The sequence below is a fragment of the Euprymna scolopes genome, chromosome 24 (assembly GCF_053919585.1).
Source record: "Euprymna scolopes isolate OS-2025 chromosome 24, ASM5391958v1, whole genome shotgun sequence".
Classification (NCBI taxonomy): Eukaryota; Metazoa; Mollusca; class Cephalopoda; order Sepiida; family Sepiolidae; genus Euprymna; species Euprymna scolopes.
Window position 1 is genome coordinate 88,737,031 of NC_136505.1, and position 17,554 is coordinate 88,754,584.

The 17,554-nt window shown below is 35.9% G+C and overlaps 1 protein-coding gene across 6 annotated transcripts in view; it reads left to right on the plus strand.

The window, feature by feature from the left end:
• LOC145246821 (pleckstrin homology domain-containing family G member 5-like) overlaps positions 1–17,554 on the plus strand; it is a 1,071,747-nt gene that overhangs the window by 1,041,611 nt on the left and 12,582 nt on the right. For all 6 annotated transcript variants that reach the window (XM_080108657.1, XM_080108656.1, XM_080108658.1 and 3 more), the window contains 5 exons: positions 668–820; positions 2,817–2,954; positions 4,884–5,003; positions 6,870–7,002; positions 15,951–16,063. In XM_080108657.1, the coding sequence (XP_079964783.1) occupies positions 668–820; positions 2,817–2,954; positions 4,884–5,003; positions 6,870–7,002; positions 15,951–16,063 (657 nt within the window). The remainder of the gene's footprint in view (positions 1–667; positions 821–2,816; positions 2,955–4,883; positions 5,004–6,869; positions 7,003–15,950; positions 16,064–17,554) is intronic.

The following is a 17,554-nucleotide window of genomic DNA, read 5'->3' on the forward strand; positions in this document are numbered from 1 at the left end:
CATATTAATTAAATTATGAACAAACAAATAAACAGGAATACGACTTTATTATAATACTAGCAGGCCACCCATAAGATATGCTTGAATATGATATTTTAATTCATGCAGATTGCGTATTTTTATAGTAACAATTCTTTATCGATTATTATATTGAACGTTATATATAGTAGTGAGATCAAAACTAAAATATATATATATATATGACTTGGGTGCCATCAGCTAGATACGAAACAAATTCTTGATGAGCCGTTCCACTTAAGTTAACAAATTTACCAAATTTCCATTACTAACGATTACTATATTGTCCAATTGACTACTGTACACTCTTTAAGCCTTAACCTCGAGTGGCCTCTGGGCTTTGATAAGTGGTGATGTCTTTGTAAAAAAAAACAAAAAAAAACATACAATTCTCTGGCCTTGTTTGTTAGCCTATGAGCCATGCTCATATGCATTTAATAGATGCAATCGCCTGATCGGCAAAGGAAGATGCAAGCAAGGTTCACAAAGTTTTATACTTATTAAAATACACTCTTCAGTATTTCTTGATTCAGATAAGATTTGAATTTATTTCTGTAGTTTTTTGGGGTTTTTTTGTTATTGTTGTTATTATTCTTATAGGGTTATTGATGATTCAATATTTCTGTTTTTTTCTGTTAATCTCTTGCAGTGGGCTGAGGGCAACACTGAACTTTGTCGAAGGCTGCGGCTCATCGATATCATCATTACACCCATGCAACGGTTAACTCGGTATACTTTACTTTTGCGCCGGATCAAAGAAAAGTCAACGATGCAGGAGCAAAAGGACGACCTCCAAGAAATGGTAACTTTTTTAGCTGTAGCAAAATTTATGCGCAAGTGTATAAAAATAGTTTTAAAAATGATATTTCTTAAATGAGGTTAAAATGGAAAATTCCGTTGGAAATTCAAGTTAGAGGTAAGGATTGTTATATTTTCACTTGATATAACAGTATTTATATAAAAATAGTGTTCATTTACAAATCTTTTTTTTTTTTTTGCTTAAAGAAGGAATAGTCAAATGGTCTTCATTTTATATATAAACTATTTTCTAAAAGAAATAAAGCCACTTGCTACAAGGAGTTAACAAGAGTGAAAGATAGTTATTGCAAAGACAGGAGATAAAAGGGAAACAGTTAAAGAGATTTCTACAAGCTTCTAATTCTTGGAAAGAATGATGAAGTACTGTTGCCAGATCTGGGCAGGAGCTACAAGAAGCAGCTTATCCTACCTTGACAGAGTTCAAAATAGATTTTGTAGCTTAGTGGGGGATGTCCTTTTCTCTTCTCTGCAACCTCTTTTCCACAGAAAAGATGTTGTGAGTCTATCTCTGCTTTATCATTATTTTCATGGCAAATGCTCATCTGAGCTTCAATTTATGGTCCTCCCTCGCCAAACTTTTACGAAAAACACTCGTCTACCCAAAACCACTCTCAATATTTTCCCACACTCTTTATCTGTGTCTAAACCTATATGTAGATTCCAGGAACAAAGCTTCTTTCTTAGAACTGCACGCCTGTGAAACTCTTTTCTGATTGCCTGCTTTCCAGCTGACTATAATTTGATTGTCTTCAAGTCCAACGTAAACAAGTTCTTGATGAACCGTCTCTCTAAGTAATCCAATTTACAAAATCTCCAATACTTATGATTACTACGCTATAATCCCATAACTAATGTATACCCATTAACCCTTATCCTCGAGTGGTCTCTGGGCCTTGATAAGTAGTGACTCCTTTGTAAAAAAAAACCCTACTTGAATAGAAAACTGTATTACAATAAGGTATCAAAATAACAAATTGATAGATGCCACTAGACTATGCATTAATCCTAAGTGGAGTCTGTAATGATGTAGTTTTTCCTCCTCTTGACAGATGAAAACTGGTTTTACAGAAATTTTTGTGCGGGGTACTTATCCATCTCATCATTAGCCTTCTTCTTTGTTACTTCTCGTCAACTTCTAATGCAAGGCAAATTTTCGCTATGGTATTTTAGAGTGCTGAAATCAGATACTATTAAATCAACCAAAATGGAAGAGAAGATTGAAAAAGAATACTTAAAAAAGAACACGAAAACTCTTAGAAACTAAATTATATAGCAGGAACTTAGTAAAAGGAATAAACACCTTAGTAGTATGACTAGTAAGATATTCTGGACCATTCATAGGATGGACCAGAAGATTAAGGCATCTTGACCAGAAGACTAGATAACTAATTACTATACATAATGCACTATATCTGAAAGATGATACTGACCAACTCTGCATGAAAAAGTGGGGAGGCATTGTAAATAGGAACTCTGCATGAAAAAGAAAGATAGAGAGAATGACCGGTAAGTATGTAAGATTGTGTGAATGACACAAAAAAGAATGAAAAATACATAATGTAGAAAACAGAAAGGCTAATCACTGCAGCAAGAGACATCGTCAAAATGAACAACACAAGGAACACAGAAACCAGAAACAAGATGATAAAAGATAATTGGGAAGAGAAACAGCTATACGGAGTCATAAAAATTACAAGAGAAAAGACTCACAAAAATACCTGAGTATGGATACAAAAATGACATTTAAACAGAGAAGCAGGATCATAAGTAACAGCTGCACAAAACAATGTAACCAGAACTAACTATAGCAAAGCTAAGATTGACAAAACCCAAGCAAAGAGCAAATTTAAACTCTGTGGTCAAGAGATGAAAAAGCAAAGTGAGTTGATCATAATAATAAAGATGTGGTCAGAAAATTGTATAATTGTTGCATTACAGTTTTTCAACATTTGTTTTGTCTTTTATTATCTGATTGTTAGATTGAAACTGTGGAGGAATTTGTCCGTACTGTAAACCTTGTTGTGGGAGAAAGACGTGAACAAGAAAAGGTTGTGGCAATGGCATCTCGGATTGACATGTACGATGCAGTTGAGGCACCCAATGATGAGAGCGTCAGGGTAAGCATCAATGCCTTCTCCTTCTTCTTCTTCTTCTTCTTCTTCTTCTTCTTCTTCTTCTTCTTCTTCTTCTTATTATTATTATTATTATTATTATTATTATTATTATTATCATTATCATTATTATTATTATTATTATTATTATTATCATAATAATAGCAGCAGCTAGCGAGAAATCAATGATAAATGACTGTTGTGATGACACAAATTTATTTTCAAAGGTTATCAAAAGAGGTGAAGAGTACTGGTAATCTAAGGAGACTTGTTGTTACTCAGATTTCAGGGAATACCATCGATTGTTGTCAGAGAGCAATCTCTGATGATAACCTGTGTGAAAACTCCTAGCGAGTGAAATAATGATAACAACAACATCCATTTTGCATGCAGACATGTGTTTGGATGATTTTTAGAAATTGACTTCTAATATATTTCTGACCAGGTCTTTATTTATTCCTCCTTCTCTCAAGTTCATCCTCCTGTGTTTTCCGTGGCCTTCCCATGTGTATTGACTTTGCTACTTCAATTTAGTTTTTTATAAGAAAAGTTTGCTTCATTCAAAACAAGTTTTCTTTGTATTGAACAACATCCATTTTGTTTTAACATTTCCATCTCCAACCATCAATTGACAGCAAATAATGGTTCAATGCACATGGTAAATTACAAATTTCACATGGTTTTAAATGATTGTTTTAAAAAGTGGAGGATCACTTTTCTATATTAATTTAAAATAAAATGAACACCAACTTTATAGCTGCCTTTTTCTTTTGTTGCTTTTCTGCTATTTTTTTTTTTTTTTTAGATGTGGTGTTTATTTGGTAATTGTGGCCTGGTAGACCAACACAAAAAACTACCTTAAAAAACTTGTGTTCTACAGGTTTTCAGGTATTCTGAAAACGATTATTACATTTAAATTTTCCACAAATAAGCATTTTTCTGATTGTTAAGCAATGTAATTCATTATGTTATAAGTGGTGGCTATTGTTGTATGCGCAAGTGCATGCAAATTTTTTATCAATACCTGGAAAAATACTTATTTGCAGAAAATTTAAATATGATATTCGTTTTCAGCACACCCAAAAACCTAGAGAAACAAGATTTTTAAGGTAGGTTTTGTGTTGGTCTACCAGTTCACAACAAACACCACCCCTAAAAAAAAAATAACAGACACCCTCAAAAATGTGACCATAAAGTTGGTGCTCATTTTACAGTACATTAATATAGAAAAGTCATCCCCACGTTTTGAAACAATAATGTGTGACCTTTAGGACAAATGTCTCACAGCCCACTAAACAATTCAGGTCATTAGCTTTCCAACGAGTTTTGATTTTTTAAATAGTCGCCGAAATTTCGAACTTATAAAATTGCCAAGAAAGTGGTATATCTATATATGGATATATCTGTACTCATAGCCAAATTGAATATTGAAATGCTCATATCTTTGGTTCTATGGGAGGAAACTACATGTAAATTTGCAAGCTTTTTGAAGATTATAAGACTATTCTATGGTTAAAATTTTATGGCAACCAGATGACTTCATCCATGCCATCATCAACCTAGCCCCACTCCAGGGTTGGAAGAAATGACATGGTGGTCAGCTGAAAACCTGGGTCAGCACAGTTAGTGACATTTTTGGGGGGTTAGTGACATTTTTGGGGGGTAGTGACATTTTTGGGGGGTTAGTGACATTTTTGGGGGTTAGTGACATTTTTGGGGGGTAGTGACATTTTTGGGGGGTTAGTGACATTTTTGGGGGGTAGTGACATTTTTGGGGGGTTAGTGACATTTTTGGGGGGTTAGTGACATTTTTGGGGGGTAGTGACATTTTTGGGGGGTTAGTGACATTTTTGGGGGGTTAGTGACATTTTTGGGGGGTTATCCTTTACTATTTTTTCTATGTATCATTTTGAAAAGCATTTTTTTTAATTTCAGTATTTACAACATTACCATGGAAATTTCAATCTCTTGTCCCCAATGCCCGGCTGTGGAATTGATCAAAAGCGCATGATGGTGCATCGCGCGATTCTGAAATACCGAGATGCGGCAACCAGGGTAAGCATTCCAAACGTTTATATTCTATTATTTGGTCCACTTCATGGGTTTGTTGCCTTACAAGACGGATTGAGTTATTTCATGCTAACCGCTTCAGTTGAGCAACAATTTTTGAGGTGAAGTTGGACAATTCATATTATTTGGATTATTCAGACTACTGTTCTTATCTTGAGTGTTATTTTCACAACGTTTTGGTCGATGTAACCTTTGACCTTCTTCAGGTGTATCTTGTTGAACTCTGGAAGTTTTCTGTAAAACTTGGGGAATCTACATGGAATTTCAAATAGAACTCTTTTCTACATCCACAGAAGGGAGGAGTAGAATGCTCTTGTCCTCATCACCTCATCACCACGTAGAAGTCTTAAGTAATTTGTAATAATATTTCGATTAAATGAAGGGTCCTATTCGAAATTCCATGCAGAATCTCAAGTTCAACAGAAAGATTCTTAATTACGACAAGATACACTTAATGAAGATGGAAGGTTACATTGGCTGAAACGTTGTGAGAATAACACTGAAGATAAGGACAATAGTCTGTTAATACAAATGATGAAGTAACACATTTTAATTATTTAAATAATTTCTAGAGTTTCTTTTGCGAATAATCATCAAAACTGTCTCATCATCATCACTCTCACTGACCTCCTCCCTCCTTCCCTGACCTGAACCTCCTGGACTACTTTGTTTGGTCATACGCCAAGAACATCACCAACAAAACCTCTCACAACACCAAAGCCAGCTTGATTGCTGCCATCTACTGAGTATTCGCCAAGCTCCCGCTTGTGGAAAAGGCATGCTCCTAGTTCTGAACCCAGGCTGTGATTGAGGCTGAAAGTGGCTACATTGAATAGACGTCAGCTCTACTAGATAATCAAGTTACCTGAATTGATTTTTTTCAATAAAAGTTTTAAAATGAAGCTGTAGTGGTGTTTTCTTTAGGGCGACATTTTTATCATTCCACCTTATAATCCTTAACAAAACAATCCCCAGATTATTTCTAAACTGAAGATGGCCATCACAGCCAAAATCAGAGCAGTGACAAGAGAGGAGTGCATCGGATTTATTGACAATTTTTCATAATAAAAAAAATTACAAATCTTTATAAATAACAATACATGTTTATTTTCATTCAAATTTGGAATTATAATTAGCGAAACAAAAAGTGTGCATTTGTATTTAATTATACATAAATATGAGTTGTGAAATCAAACAATAAAAATAAAAACTGATTAATTAATTTATTTTAAATAATTAAAAAAAATAAAATGTTTGGTTTGATTGTTTTGCTTTATGACATGTCAATCATTTTTGGGTTTTTTGAATACTGAATCCAGTAATTTTGAAAAAAGATTTTCTGCTCCAAGTTCTTTATATCTTCAAATATTTATTCCTGGAGTTTGGTTTTGTTTTACAGCACATTAACCCTTTTCAGATCATTCGATGTCGAATCCAGTAATTTTGGAAAATGTTTTCAAACCTCAAGTTTTTTTTTACATCTTCAAACACTTATTCATGGGACTTGCTTTGGTTATTTTGTAGAATAAAATTGTTGCTTTTGTTTCTGACTTTGCAGAACTTGATTGAATTTTGCAAAGGGAAAAGTAAAAAGCAAACAAAAAAACAACCAATAACATCAATGTTTAGTGCATTTCAAGTCAGGAAGCCAGTATCTTCAGACAGTCTGATCTGGTAGCACCAGTATTGGGAATAAGTTGGAGGAAAACTATATGCTGTAAAAGAAAATCGTTGAACGAATTGTTAAACCCGAATCGATTTTGTTTTCTCATTATTAACTTTCACAACCAACTTTTTTTTATTTATTATTTTGATATAATTAGTCACTACTTTTTTTTTTTTTTAATTCAGGTGGAGGTTGAATGTTACATTTTCACGGATCTCTTTCTGATTTGTAAAAGCAAAAAGGTTAACGAGCGGCTAAAAGTTCTCAGACCACCAATAAGAGTGAATCGTGTCTCTGTGAAAGAACTGAGAGATAAAGGTAAGTGTTAGTCTAAAATAATAAAGCACCATGCAAAAAGAGATGAGGAGTTATCTGCCCTTTGAAGAGAAAAAAAGCCGGCCATTAGAGTTTAGGAGATGAACACAAAGTGCCTTGCAATGATAGACTTTATCACAGCACATTTAGCAACTCCAACATTATAATTTAATCTGTAAATCTCTACTATTGCATAAAAGTCACTTTGTGTGTGTGTGCGTGTGCGTCTGTGTGTGTGCGTGTGTGTGTGTGTGTGTTCCTTCCTCATAGGTTTCGAAACAGCTGAGCCTATCTTTTGCAAATTTCACACAAAGGTAATTTATGTTTCTGACAGTGTTCTTAAATATGTTTTGTACAGAAATTCATTTGATAAGTATCGAAAATCGAAAAAATCCGATTTTAAAAATAATCTTTTTTCTCTTATAGATAAAAAATAATTTTGACAGGGGAATATTTTACGTTACACCAATGTAACCTTAGCCGGTGTAACAGAAAATATTCTCCTGTAAAAATTCTTCTTTTTTATCTATAAGGGAAGAAAGACTATTTTTAAGATCGTCAAGCCCAAATATCAGCTGACATGATATTGTAAACAAACACAGACGGCGTTTGATGAACGACATTATCTTTATTATATTTTTATTTTATTTTTCAAATTATTCCTCATAATATATTATTCAATAGAGGATGATTTTATAATAATGCATACACAATCTGCAAAAAAAATTAAGCGTATTGTACAACTGGGCAATGCCAGGCATCTTGCTAGTTGTTTAATAAATCTGTTAAGGTTATATTTCGTCCTTTGATCATTTTTGGTTATTGTTAGATGAAACAGAAAGTATTTTTCTCAATTTCAGAAAATGTTCAAAGTTATCGTCATCATTTTATATTCAGTTTAATGCTCATTTTATATGGTGGCACATGTTGGATGGCTTTTAGAAGTTGACTTCCAAACTAAACTATCTCTGGCCAGGTTTTTTATTTATCCCTTATTCATACTGCTTCTTCCCATGTTTTCCTTAGCCTTCTCTCACAACTGGCCCTACCACTTCAACTGTTCTACATATACTAATCCAAACACTATTCTCTCCCCTCCTGCTTCATATACCATCATCATCTACTACTACTACTACTATTACTACTATTACTGCTATATGCTGGTATGTTTTGAATGGCTTTTAGAAATTGACTTCCAAACTCTCTTTCCCCTTCCCCTTCCCCTCCCTTTTTTTCTTTCCTTCACTACTTCCCAACCCTGTCGGTGAGGCATTAGAATACACCGACTGTCCCCCTGCAGAGAGTTAAAGCCTCTCAAAGGGGCCACCTGTTGGCCGTGGGTGGCGATCCGTAATGACTCCGAAAAGGATCCTGGTGGCTGAGCAACTGATATCTAGGGAAATTAAAGATATCAAGTGCAACGCTCCACTTTGGCCTCGTACAAGGCTAGACAGGTGATCAGAGGAGCCCGATCCGATCGATCGGCTAGTTACGTCAAGCCCTAACACATCTTCTACTTTTCTATCAATTTCCTCTAAACCGTAACAAATACAGTTCTACCCTGTACCACTATAAACTATATACATATTTTCCCCTCTTTTCCATGTGTTAGAAGGCGGTGGTTAGGGTCAAATGTGCCAAATCATTAAAGTCATGACATGGCTGTATAGTGCCGGAAGTTACTACAAATGACTTGGATTGTGTAACTGAAGGATTATGGGTGCTTATGGCTGCCATTTGGAACATGTATACTGTTTATGTAACCCTGGCATGACAAGGCAAATGGGTTTCCCCCTTAACATGCCCCAATATTGGAATCCGAAGTGGGTGCGGATCATAAGCAATGAATTTAAAATATATATGGCCAAGTATAAAAATTCCAAGCGCCAATACATCGACTCGGATAGTTCAGATAATGAACTACATCAAATATCCTCAAAATTTATTGTATTGGAATCCACCGAAGAAACCAAAATAACTGACTTATCACCGTTTATTATACATAAAATTATATTGGCATATATTACCCCAAAAAATGTAAAAACTTTAAAAACTAAAACCCTACTGGTGGAAGTGGAAAGAGAAAAACATGCCACTTTTCTCCTAGGAATGAAAACTTTCCACAACTTAAATATCAAAACTTATCCACACAAGAATCTGAATACATCCAAAGGTGTAGTAAAATCGAAAGACCTACATGTGCACTTAAAAACCAAGGAATAATTTTTTTTTTTTTACACAGGCATCACCACATTATCAATGCCAAGAGGCCACTCAAGGATAAGGGTTAAAGAGTGTACAGTAGAAATTGGACAATATAGTAATTATTAGTAATGAAAATTCGGTAAATTTGTTAACTTATATAGAGCGGCTCATCAACAACTTATTTACGTTAGACTTGAAGACAACCATATTGTAGTCAGCCGGAAAGCAGGAAAACGGAAGACAATTCCACAGGCGTGCAGTTCTAAGAAAGAAGCTTTGTTCATGGAATCTATGTTTAGGTTTAGGCACAGATAAAGAGTGAGGGGAATAATTCATAGTGTTTTCAGCTAGACGAGTGTTTCTTGTGAAAGTTTGGCGAGGGGGGAGCATAGACTGAAGCTCAGTCAAACACTTTCCATGAAAATAACGATACATCAGAGACAAACTCGCAACATCTCTTCTGTGAGATAGAGGTTGCAAGAAAGAGAAAAGGACATCTCCTCCGAGGCTACGAAGTCTATTTTGAACTCTATCAAGGCAGGCCAAGTCCTTTTTAGCAGCTCCTGCCCAGATGTGGCAAGAATATTCCATCCTTGGACGTACCTGGCTCTTATATAGATAGAGAATTGCATCAGCAGTGAGATATCTACCGGATCGATAGAAAGATCCCACCATTTTTCCAGTGGCCTTGGCAACAGATTTGATGTACGTGTTCCATTTAAGATCAGGAGTAATGGTCAAGCCCAGAAGCTTGTCAAAACTTGAGGCCTCCTGAAGACGAGAGCCATTCATTTCAATTGATGCCAAATGTGGATCAGAATGTTAATGATGTAAAGAGAGAAACTTGGTTTTAGATGCATTAAAAGTAACCAGCCACTCCTTTCCCCATTGTACCACATGCTCAAGATCAGAGGAGAGAGAATCTGAGAGAACTTGGTCATTTACTGTCTCAGATGTGCTACCATAAATGGTAGTGTCATCAGCATAAATGTCTACAAATGATGTAAGGATGTGATTTGGAAGATCATTAATGTAGATCAGGAAAAGAGTTGGGCCCAGGATAGACCCCTGAGGGACACCGGCATTAATACTGTGAGCTTCTGATTTTTGCCCCTCAACTACTACTCTTATGAACCTATCAGAAAGAAATGATTCAATAATTGAGAAGACATTTTCAGCTATACCATAGCTAGAGATCTTGTAAAGTAAACCTTCATGCCATACCCTATCAAAGGCCTTAGATATGTCAAGAGCAATTGCCCTAGAAAGGTTGCCTCCGTTGAGAGATTTGCTAATCCTATGAGATATAACTGTAAGCACATCTGCTGTAGATCTAGCAGAACGGAAACCATATTGAGTGTCACTAAGAAGGTTATTTTTGTTGAGATGGTTGATTACTTCTGTATTTAACACAGATTCCAGCAACTTACTCATGATGCACAGGAGACTTATTGGCCTGTACTGAGAGGGGGATGAGCGATCACCTGAATTCTTAAATACAGGCATACTGATGAGATTTTCCAGGGTGATGGGAAGCTATTCTCCTTAAGACAACGTTTAAACAGTTTTGTAAGTATGGGCACTAGTTCTGGTTGAAGTTTTTTGAGTACTATAATTGGAATACCGTCAGGGCCAGTTGCTTTACTGGAATCAAGGTTTTTGATTAGCTTCGCAACATCACGTACAGATATATGTATATCACATAGCGTGTTTTCTGATACAGGAGGAAATATTAGGGGTTGGCGGCCTTGGTCACAAAGGGTAGAATTAGCTGCAAAGTTCTTGGCAAAGAGTTTGGCTTTGTCTGATGCTGACGAGATTACCTCAGGTCCATTGATGATAGTTGGGATAGAGCACACGCTTCTGTTCATGATTCTGTTTGCTATTTGCCAAAATTGGTGGGAACCAAGCCGCTGCTCAGCTACTTTGGACTTAACGGATTGAGCATACAACTCTCTTGCATTCTTTATTACTTTTTTACAATGGTTGCTGGCAGTCCTGGAAGTGGCTTTAGTTTCTATACATCTATTACATTGGAAGCAGTGGAAAAAGTGATTTCTGTATGCAATGGCAGCAGCACATTCTGAAGAGAACCATGGCTGGCTGTTAGGTTTTTGCTGGAACTTTTTGCAAGGGTATGAAACGGTCTATACCTACAATTAACCATTCTGTCAGGTCTGATACTCTAGAGGACACATCTTTTTTAAACATGGAACGCAGAGGTAGATCCGATATAAATGTACGGAAGCTATCCCAGTCAGCCTTAGTGTATCAATATATTGTATGATGGAGAGGTCTGAGGACTTATTACATTTCATTTTTATCTTAATTGATACAACAGAGTGGTCGGAAGATCCAAGAGGAGACAGAACAGAAACTGAACATAGTTCAGGGCAAGTTGTGAGAAAAAGGTTTAGTAGACTCGCATACTGGCCGTCAGTATCGGCACATATAATATACACACATATTCCATGTCCATGGCGATCTTGGGGGTCAGATTTAGAAGTTAAGTTAGAGTATCCTTTAATTGCGAACTCTTCTAGGGAAATAGCCTGTCCAATGCCAGTTTCGCTTAAAAATAAAAGGTCTGGTTTAGTCTCCTGTAATTAAGTTTCAACCTCTGGAAGGTTAGAACATAGACCCCTGATGTTGGAGAAGGAGACATGGTAGTAGGGGTCTACGTTGGAAGTTGGAGAACCGGGTTTAATCTTGTATTTTGTAGTTATTAATATTTGAATCTAAAAATAAAAAGTATGATTAATATAGAAGTCACTTATCTCAAAAAAACACTTCCATCTCCATAATGCAAACTGTAGAAAAGAATTTAAGATTTAATAACAACAGCGTTCAAAAGACTTTTCTTTTTTTTTTATAATAAACGCTAAAAGAATTGCAATAAAAAAAGAGAATCAGACTATACATATGAACACTTACATTATGCAGTTTGATAGACGCATTATCCCCAAAAGAAATCAAAATTGGGTTCAACGTTGAAAAAGTTAAACCCTTTATACCAAACTAACTTCGGTGCTTTAAATGCCAGAAGTTTGGGCACCATGAGGATGCATAGTGCGGCAGTGTGTGGCAGATGTGGCCGGAGAGATCCAGACCACACTGTCAATGACTGCAATCTTGATTGCAAATGTGCAAATTGTGGAGAAAACCATCCTGCTTATGCTAGAGCATGCAGAATCTGGAAGAAAGAAAAGGAAGTGTCAATAAAACATACCAAAAACATCTCCTTCCTCAAAGCCAGGAAAATAGTAGATGGATACATGAAGGAAAAGACGTACTCTCATCACCTCAAGTTGTATATCATTCAACATTACTAACCAAAACTCCAAATACGAAATACTAATTAACAAATTGTTACAATTGGGACCAAAGGACTGGCCCAAATTTATAAATGAAATCAAACCAAACATATCGTCAAAAATTAATCATCCCATTAAATCATCAACTAATGTTACCAATAAAACAAATTCTCAACCAAAATCAGAACATCCAAGAAAACAAAGTCGATCAAAAGAAAGACTACAAAAATCACCAGTACGTCGTGCAGATGCTGAAAAAGATGAAACAAAGGAAAAACAAAATCAGTTGAAAGAAAGACCACACAGATCACCAATACGTCTTCCCCGTGGTGAAAAAAACACACTTGAAAAACAAACAAAAAATACTTCAATACCACAAAACAAAATAATATAAAGAAATTACCACAAACAGAAGCCACTACTACTACAAATAGATTTACGAAATTGGAAGACATGGAAACTGAAGTTACTCCTCAAACCCCCCAAAAATCCTCATGAATTACAAGAAAATCCAATGGAATTACCGTGGATTAAAGGCAAATTACAATGAAATTTTATTGTTGCAAACCAAATTTAATCCTTTGGTTATTTATCTTCAAGAAACCTTCCTTAAGAATGAGGACAATTTGAATATAAAACACTATCAACAATATAACTACATTCATAATACAGGACTTAATATTACTGTAACCCTTTTCCCCCTCCCATTGCAAAACCCAATCATATTCTGCAAGGCAGAGAACAAACATGACAAAATCCACTATAAAACAACCAAATCAAAAGCTACGAACTAACAATTGAAAATACAAGGAGCTTGAAGAATAAAAATCTCATATAAAATAACTGGATACAGCATCGAATACTATTCCCAAAATAACTGGATTCAGCATTAAATAACCCACAAAGGGCTGATATGCTGTTAAAAAAAAAGACTTCCAAACTTGGTATTTCGTTATCTTTTCTCCCACAAATCAAACCAGCATCATTCGGGACACAAACTTCTACTAAGGTTGCTTCTTTCTCCTTTTTGCCCCATATCACTATGTCAAGTTTAATAGCTTTATTTTGTTATAGAAACTCTAACAATATGTTTGTTAAAATAAATTTTAAGATTGTTACGAGGGGCATGCAATACGTAATGCCCCTCACCAACTTCCAGTTATCTGATCTAGTTGAAATTTTGCATGTGCAATGATTTATATCTCTATGGGTTATGTGGCAAATTACAGCTCTGAACTAATTGTGGTTTCTGTTTTACAGGTGTTTGAACTGAGTCAGGTGTGAAATGGAGCCTCTTAAATGTCGAGCCATGATCTGGTTTTTGTATTTGAAAGGACGCACACCACAGGAGACTTTTGATGAAATGAAAGAAACTTATGGTGATAATGCCCCATCATATGACCTTGTAAATGCTGGCATCGTGAATTCTAACATCCCAGACCTGGTCGCCCCCCCTCCCCCTTCTGCCATTGATGAGGCATCTGTCTGTCAAATTGAGGCTGCCATTTTGGAAGATTGGCGCATTACTATTCACCAAATAGCCCAAGATGTCAAGATTAGTACAGGGTTAGTGGAAACTATCATTCATGACCATTTGCATATGCATAAGGTGTCTGCCAGATGGATTCCCAGGTTGCTCACACCATTCCAGAAGCGAGAACGTGTCGAGTGCTCGAGGATGAATTTGGAGATGTGCCAAGAAGATGAGCCAAAGTTTTTCAAAAGACTGATTACACAGGATGAAACCTGGGTCCATCACTATGATCCAGAGACCAAAGCCCAGTGAATGCAGTGGAAGCACTTGGACTCACCACCTCCAAAAAAGGCAAGGGTGCAGCCCTTCGCTGGTAAGGTCATGTGCAGTCTTCTGGGACCAGGACTGAGTAGTGATGACAGATTTCCTGGCAAAGGGTACCACAATTACAAGAGCCTATTATGTTTCACTTTTGAGGAAATTAATGGAAACTATCAAAATCAAGAGACGGGGCAAGATCAGCAAAGGTTATTCTCCTCCTGCAAGACAACACTCCGGTCCATAACTCGCATGTCGCCAGATCAGAAGCACGGGCGTGTGATTATGAAATCCTCCCCATTTCCCTACTCTCCTGACCTTGTACCATTTGACTTTCACCTCTTCCCAGCCATAAAGTTGTTTTTGAAAGGAAAGCGTTCCCCAGATGATGATTTCTGAATTCACGTTGTGGTTGGAGGACCAACCTGGGGTGTTCTAAAAAAACGGTCTCCAGAGCTGCATCAAACGATGGAAGAAATGCATAACTCTGGGTGGTTCCTATGGAGAGAAAGACTAATAACTGTGCCAAGTTTCGTTGCTCTACTGCTATGGGAAGTGGGTCAGGGGCATTACTTATTGCACACCCCTCGTAATCTGAGCTTTTGAAAATGAAAATTTTCCTTGTCAAAACAAATGTTTTGTTTTTTTTTCTTTTTCATTGTCCAAGGTTAAAGTGGACTTTCTGGTGTAATAAAGAACAATCTGGTTACGCCTTGTGGCACGATTATGCCTATTGAAATCAGAAGCACTCGTGTACAGATTTTTTAAACACATTTTCACGTTTCAGTTAATGTAACCTCTGACCTTCTTCAAGCATATTTGGTTGAACTCGGGAATCTTTTAGTCAAACTCGGGAATCTTTTTGTCTCAATCTTCGGTTTGTGTGTATGTATGTATGCATGTATGTATGTATGTATGTACGTATGTCTGCCAAAAACTTTGTGTCAAACTCGGGAATCTTTTAGTCAGACTCAGGAATCTTTTTGTCAAACTCGGGAATCTGCGCAAAATTTATTTATTCTCCTTGGATAGCATGCTCTCATTCCGTCAGCCACAGAATTTCTAAGTAATTCACAATTGTATTTTCGGTCACCCACACTGAGAATTAAATCTTCAATATTCAAAAGAATGTTACTTTTACAGTTGAATTTTTCCAAGTAGTTTAACCACTATGCCACGGGTCCTTGCAGATGATAGAGGTTACATCCACCGAAACATTGTGAAAATAACACTCAACAGTAGTCCAAAGATTTCAAATAAAACTCATAATTTGTTAAAATAAAAATTTATTTTAATCTAAGCTTTAAAGCTAGCAAGCACGGCCAACATTAACTTCCTCTGCAATTGTGAAATTCATAATTTCTATAACTTTATAATGTAATGAAGGGTATTTCATGTTCCTACGTACGTTAACACTTTTCACATCCATTAAAATGAAAAACATCAATCAACTAAGATTTTCATTGGTGATTAATCTGTTGTCGCGAAAGTAAATATTCTAACTTTAAAATGATTTGTTCCAAAATCAAATGTCATTCCATCCAAATAGAAATTTCATTATGTCACAGGCAATAGCTAAATCTTTTGGACAGTTTAATTTTCTTCAAATCCTTATAATACTTATTTTTCTTTTTTTTCAGGTACAATTTTAGTGATTCAGCTGAATGAGTATGATACACCACAGATGGCATTCACTCTGCAGGCAGATCCTTCTGTAATTAAAGCCTGGATTGATAAACTGCATATGGCAAAAGTAAGTATAACATTAATCTCTCTCACACACACACATATATATATATATATATATATATATATATATATATATATATATATATATATATATATATATATAGATCGATAGATAGATATAGATATATATATAGATATATATTACCTGTTGGTCATAAAAGGGAAAGATGAAAAATGTTCAAAATAAAAATTGGTTTTAAGATTATATTGCCTTTTATTGTCTTGAGAAAACATTTTTTTAAGTGATGAGTGAAAAAAATGAAACTCAGGAAACCCCCAGAGCACTGCTGCAAGCATTAATAAAAATTAAGGAGGCCCTACTAAAAGCAATACTAAAACCAAGTTTCTTTTACCGCCCCCCCCCTCCTTGAAGAGAAAATATTTTGAAAAAAATAAATCATTGGAACCCACAGGAGCGCTACTAAAAGCAGTAAATATGGTTAGAAATAGGATTATACTTATATATTGTATATTTATATTTAAATCAGTTTTTTTTAACTCAATAAAATTAATTTATTTGTAAGAAAACACATTAAAATAAGTTAAAACAAAAAATATTGTTGACTGTGACACTCAATATGGTTTCCATTCTGCTAGATCTACAGCAGATGTGCTTACAGTTATATCTCATAGGATTAGCAAATCTTTTGACAGAGACAACCTTTCTAGGGCAATTGCTCTTGACATATCTAAGGCCTTTGATAGGGTATGGCATAAAGGTTTACTTCATAAGATCTCTAGCTATGGTATTGCTGGAAATGTCTTCTCAATTATTAAATCATTTCTGCCTGATAGGTTCATAAGAGTAGTAGTTGAGGGGCAAAAATCAGAAGCTCACAGTATTAATGCCGGTGTCCCTCAGGGGTCCATCCTGGGCTCAACTCTTTTCCTGATCTACATTAATGATCTTCCAAATCACATCCTTACATCATCTGTAGACATTTATGCTGATGACACTACCATTTATGGTAGCACATCTAAGACAGTAAACGACCAAGTTCTCTCCAATTCTCTCTCCTCTGATCTTGAGCACGTAGTACAATGGGGTAAGGAGTGGCTGGTTACTTTTAATGCATCTAAAACCAAGCTTCTCTCTTTACATCATCAACATTCTGATCCACATCTGGCATCAATTGAAATGAATGGCTCTCGTCTTCAGGAGGCCTCAAGTTTTGACAAGCTTCTGGGCTTGACCATTACTCCTGATCTTAAATGGAACACGTACATCAAATCTGTTGCCAAGGCCACTGGAAAAATGGTGGGATCTTTCTATCGATCCGGTAGATATCTCACTGCTGATGCTATTCTCTATCTATATAAGAGCCAGGTACGTCCAAGGATGGAATATTCTTGCCACATCTGGGCAGGAGCTGCTAAAAAGGACTTGGCCTGCCTTGATAGAGTTCAAAATAGACTTCGTAGCCTCGGAGGAGATGTCCTTTTCTCTTTCTTGCAACCTCTATCTCACAGAAGAGATGTTGCGAGTTTGTCTCTG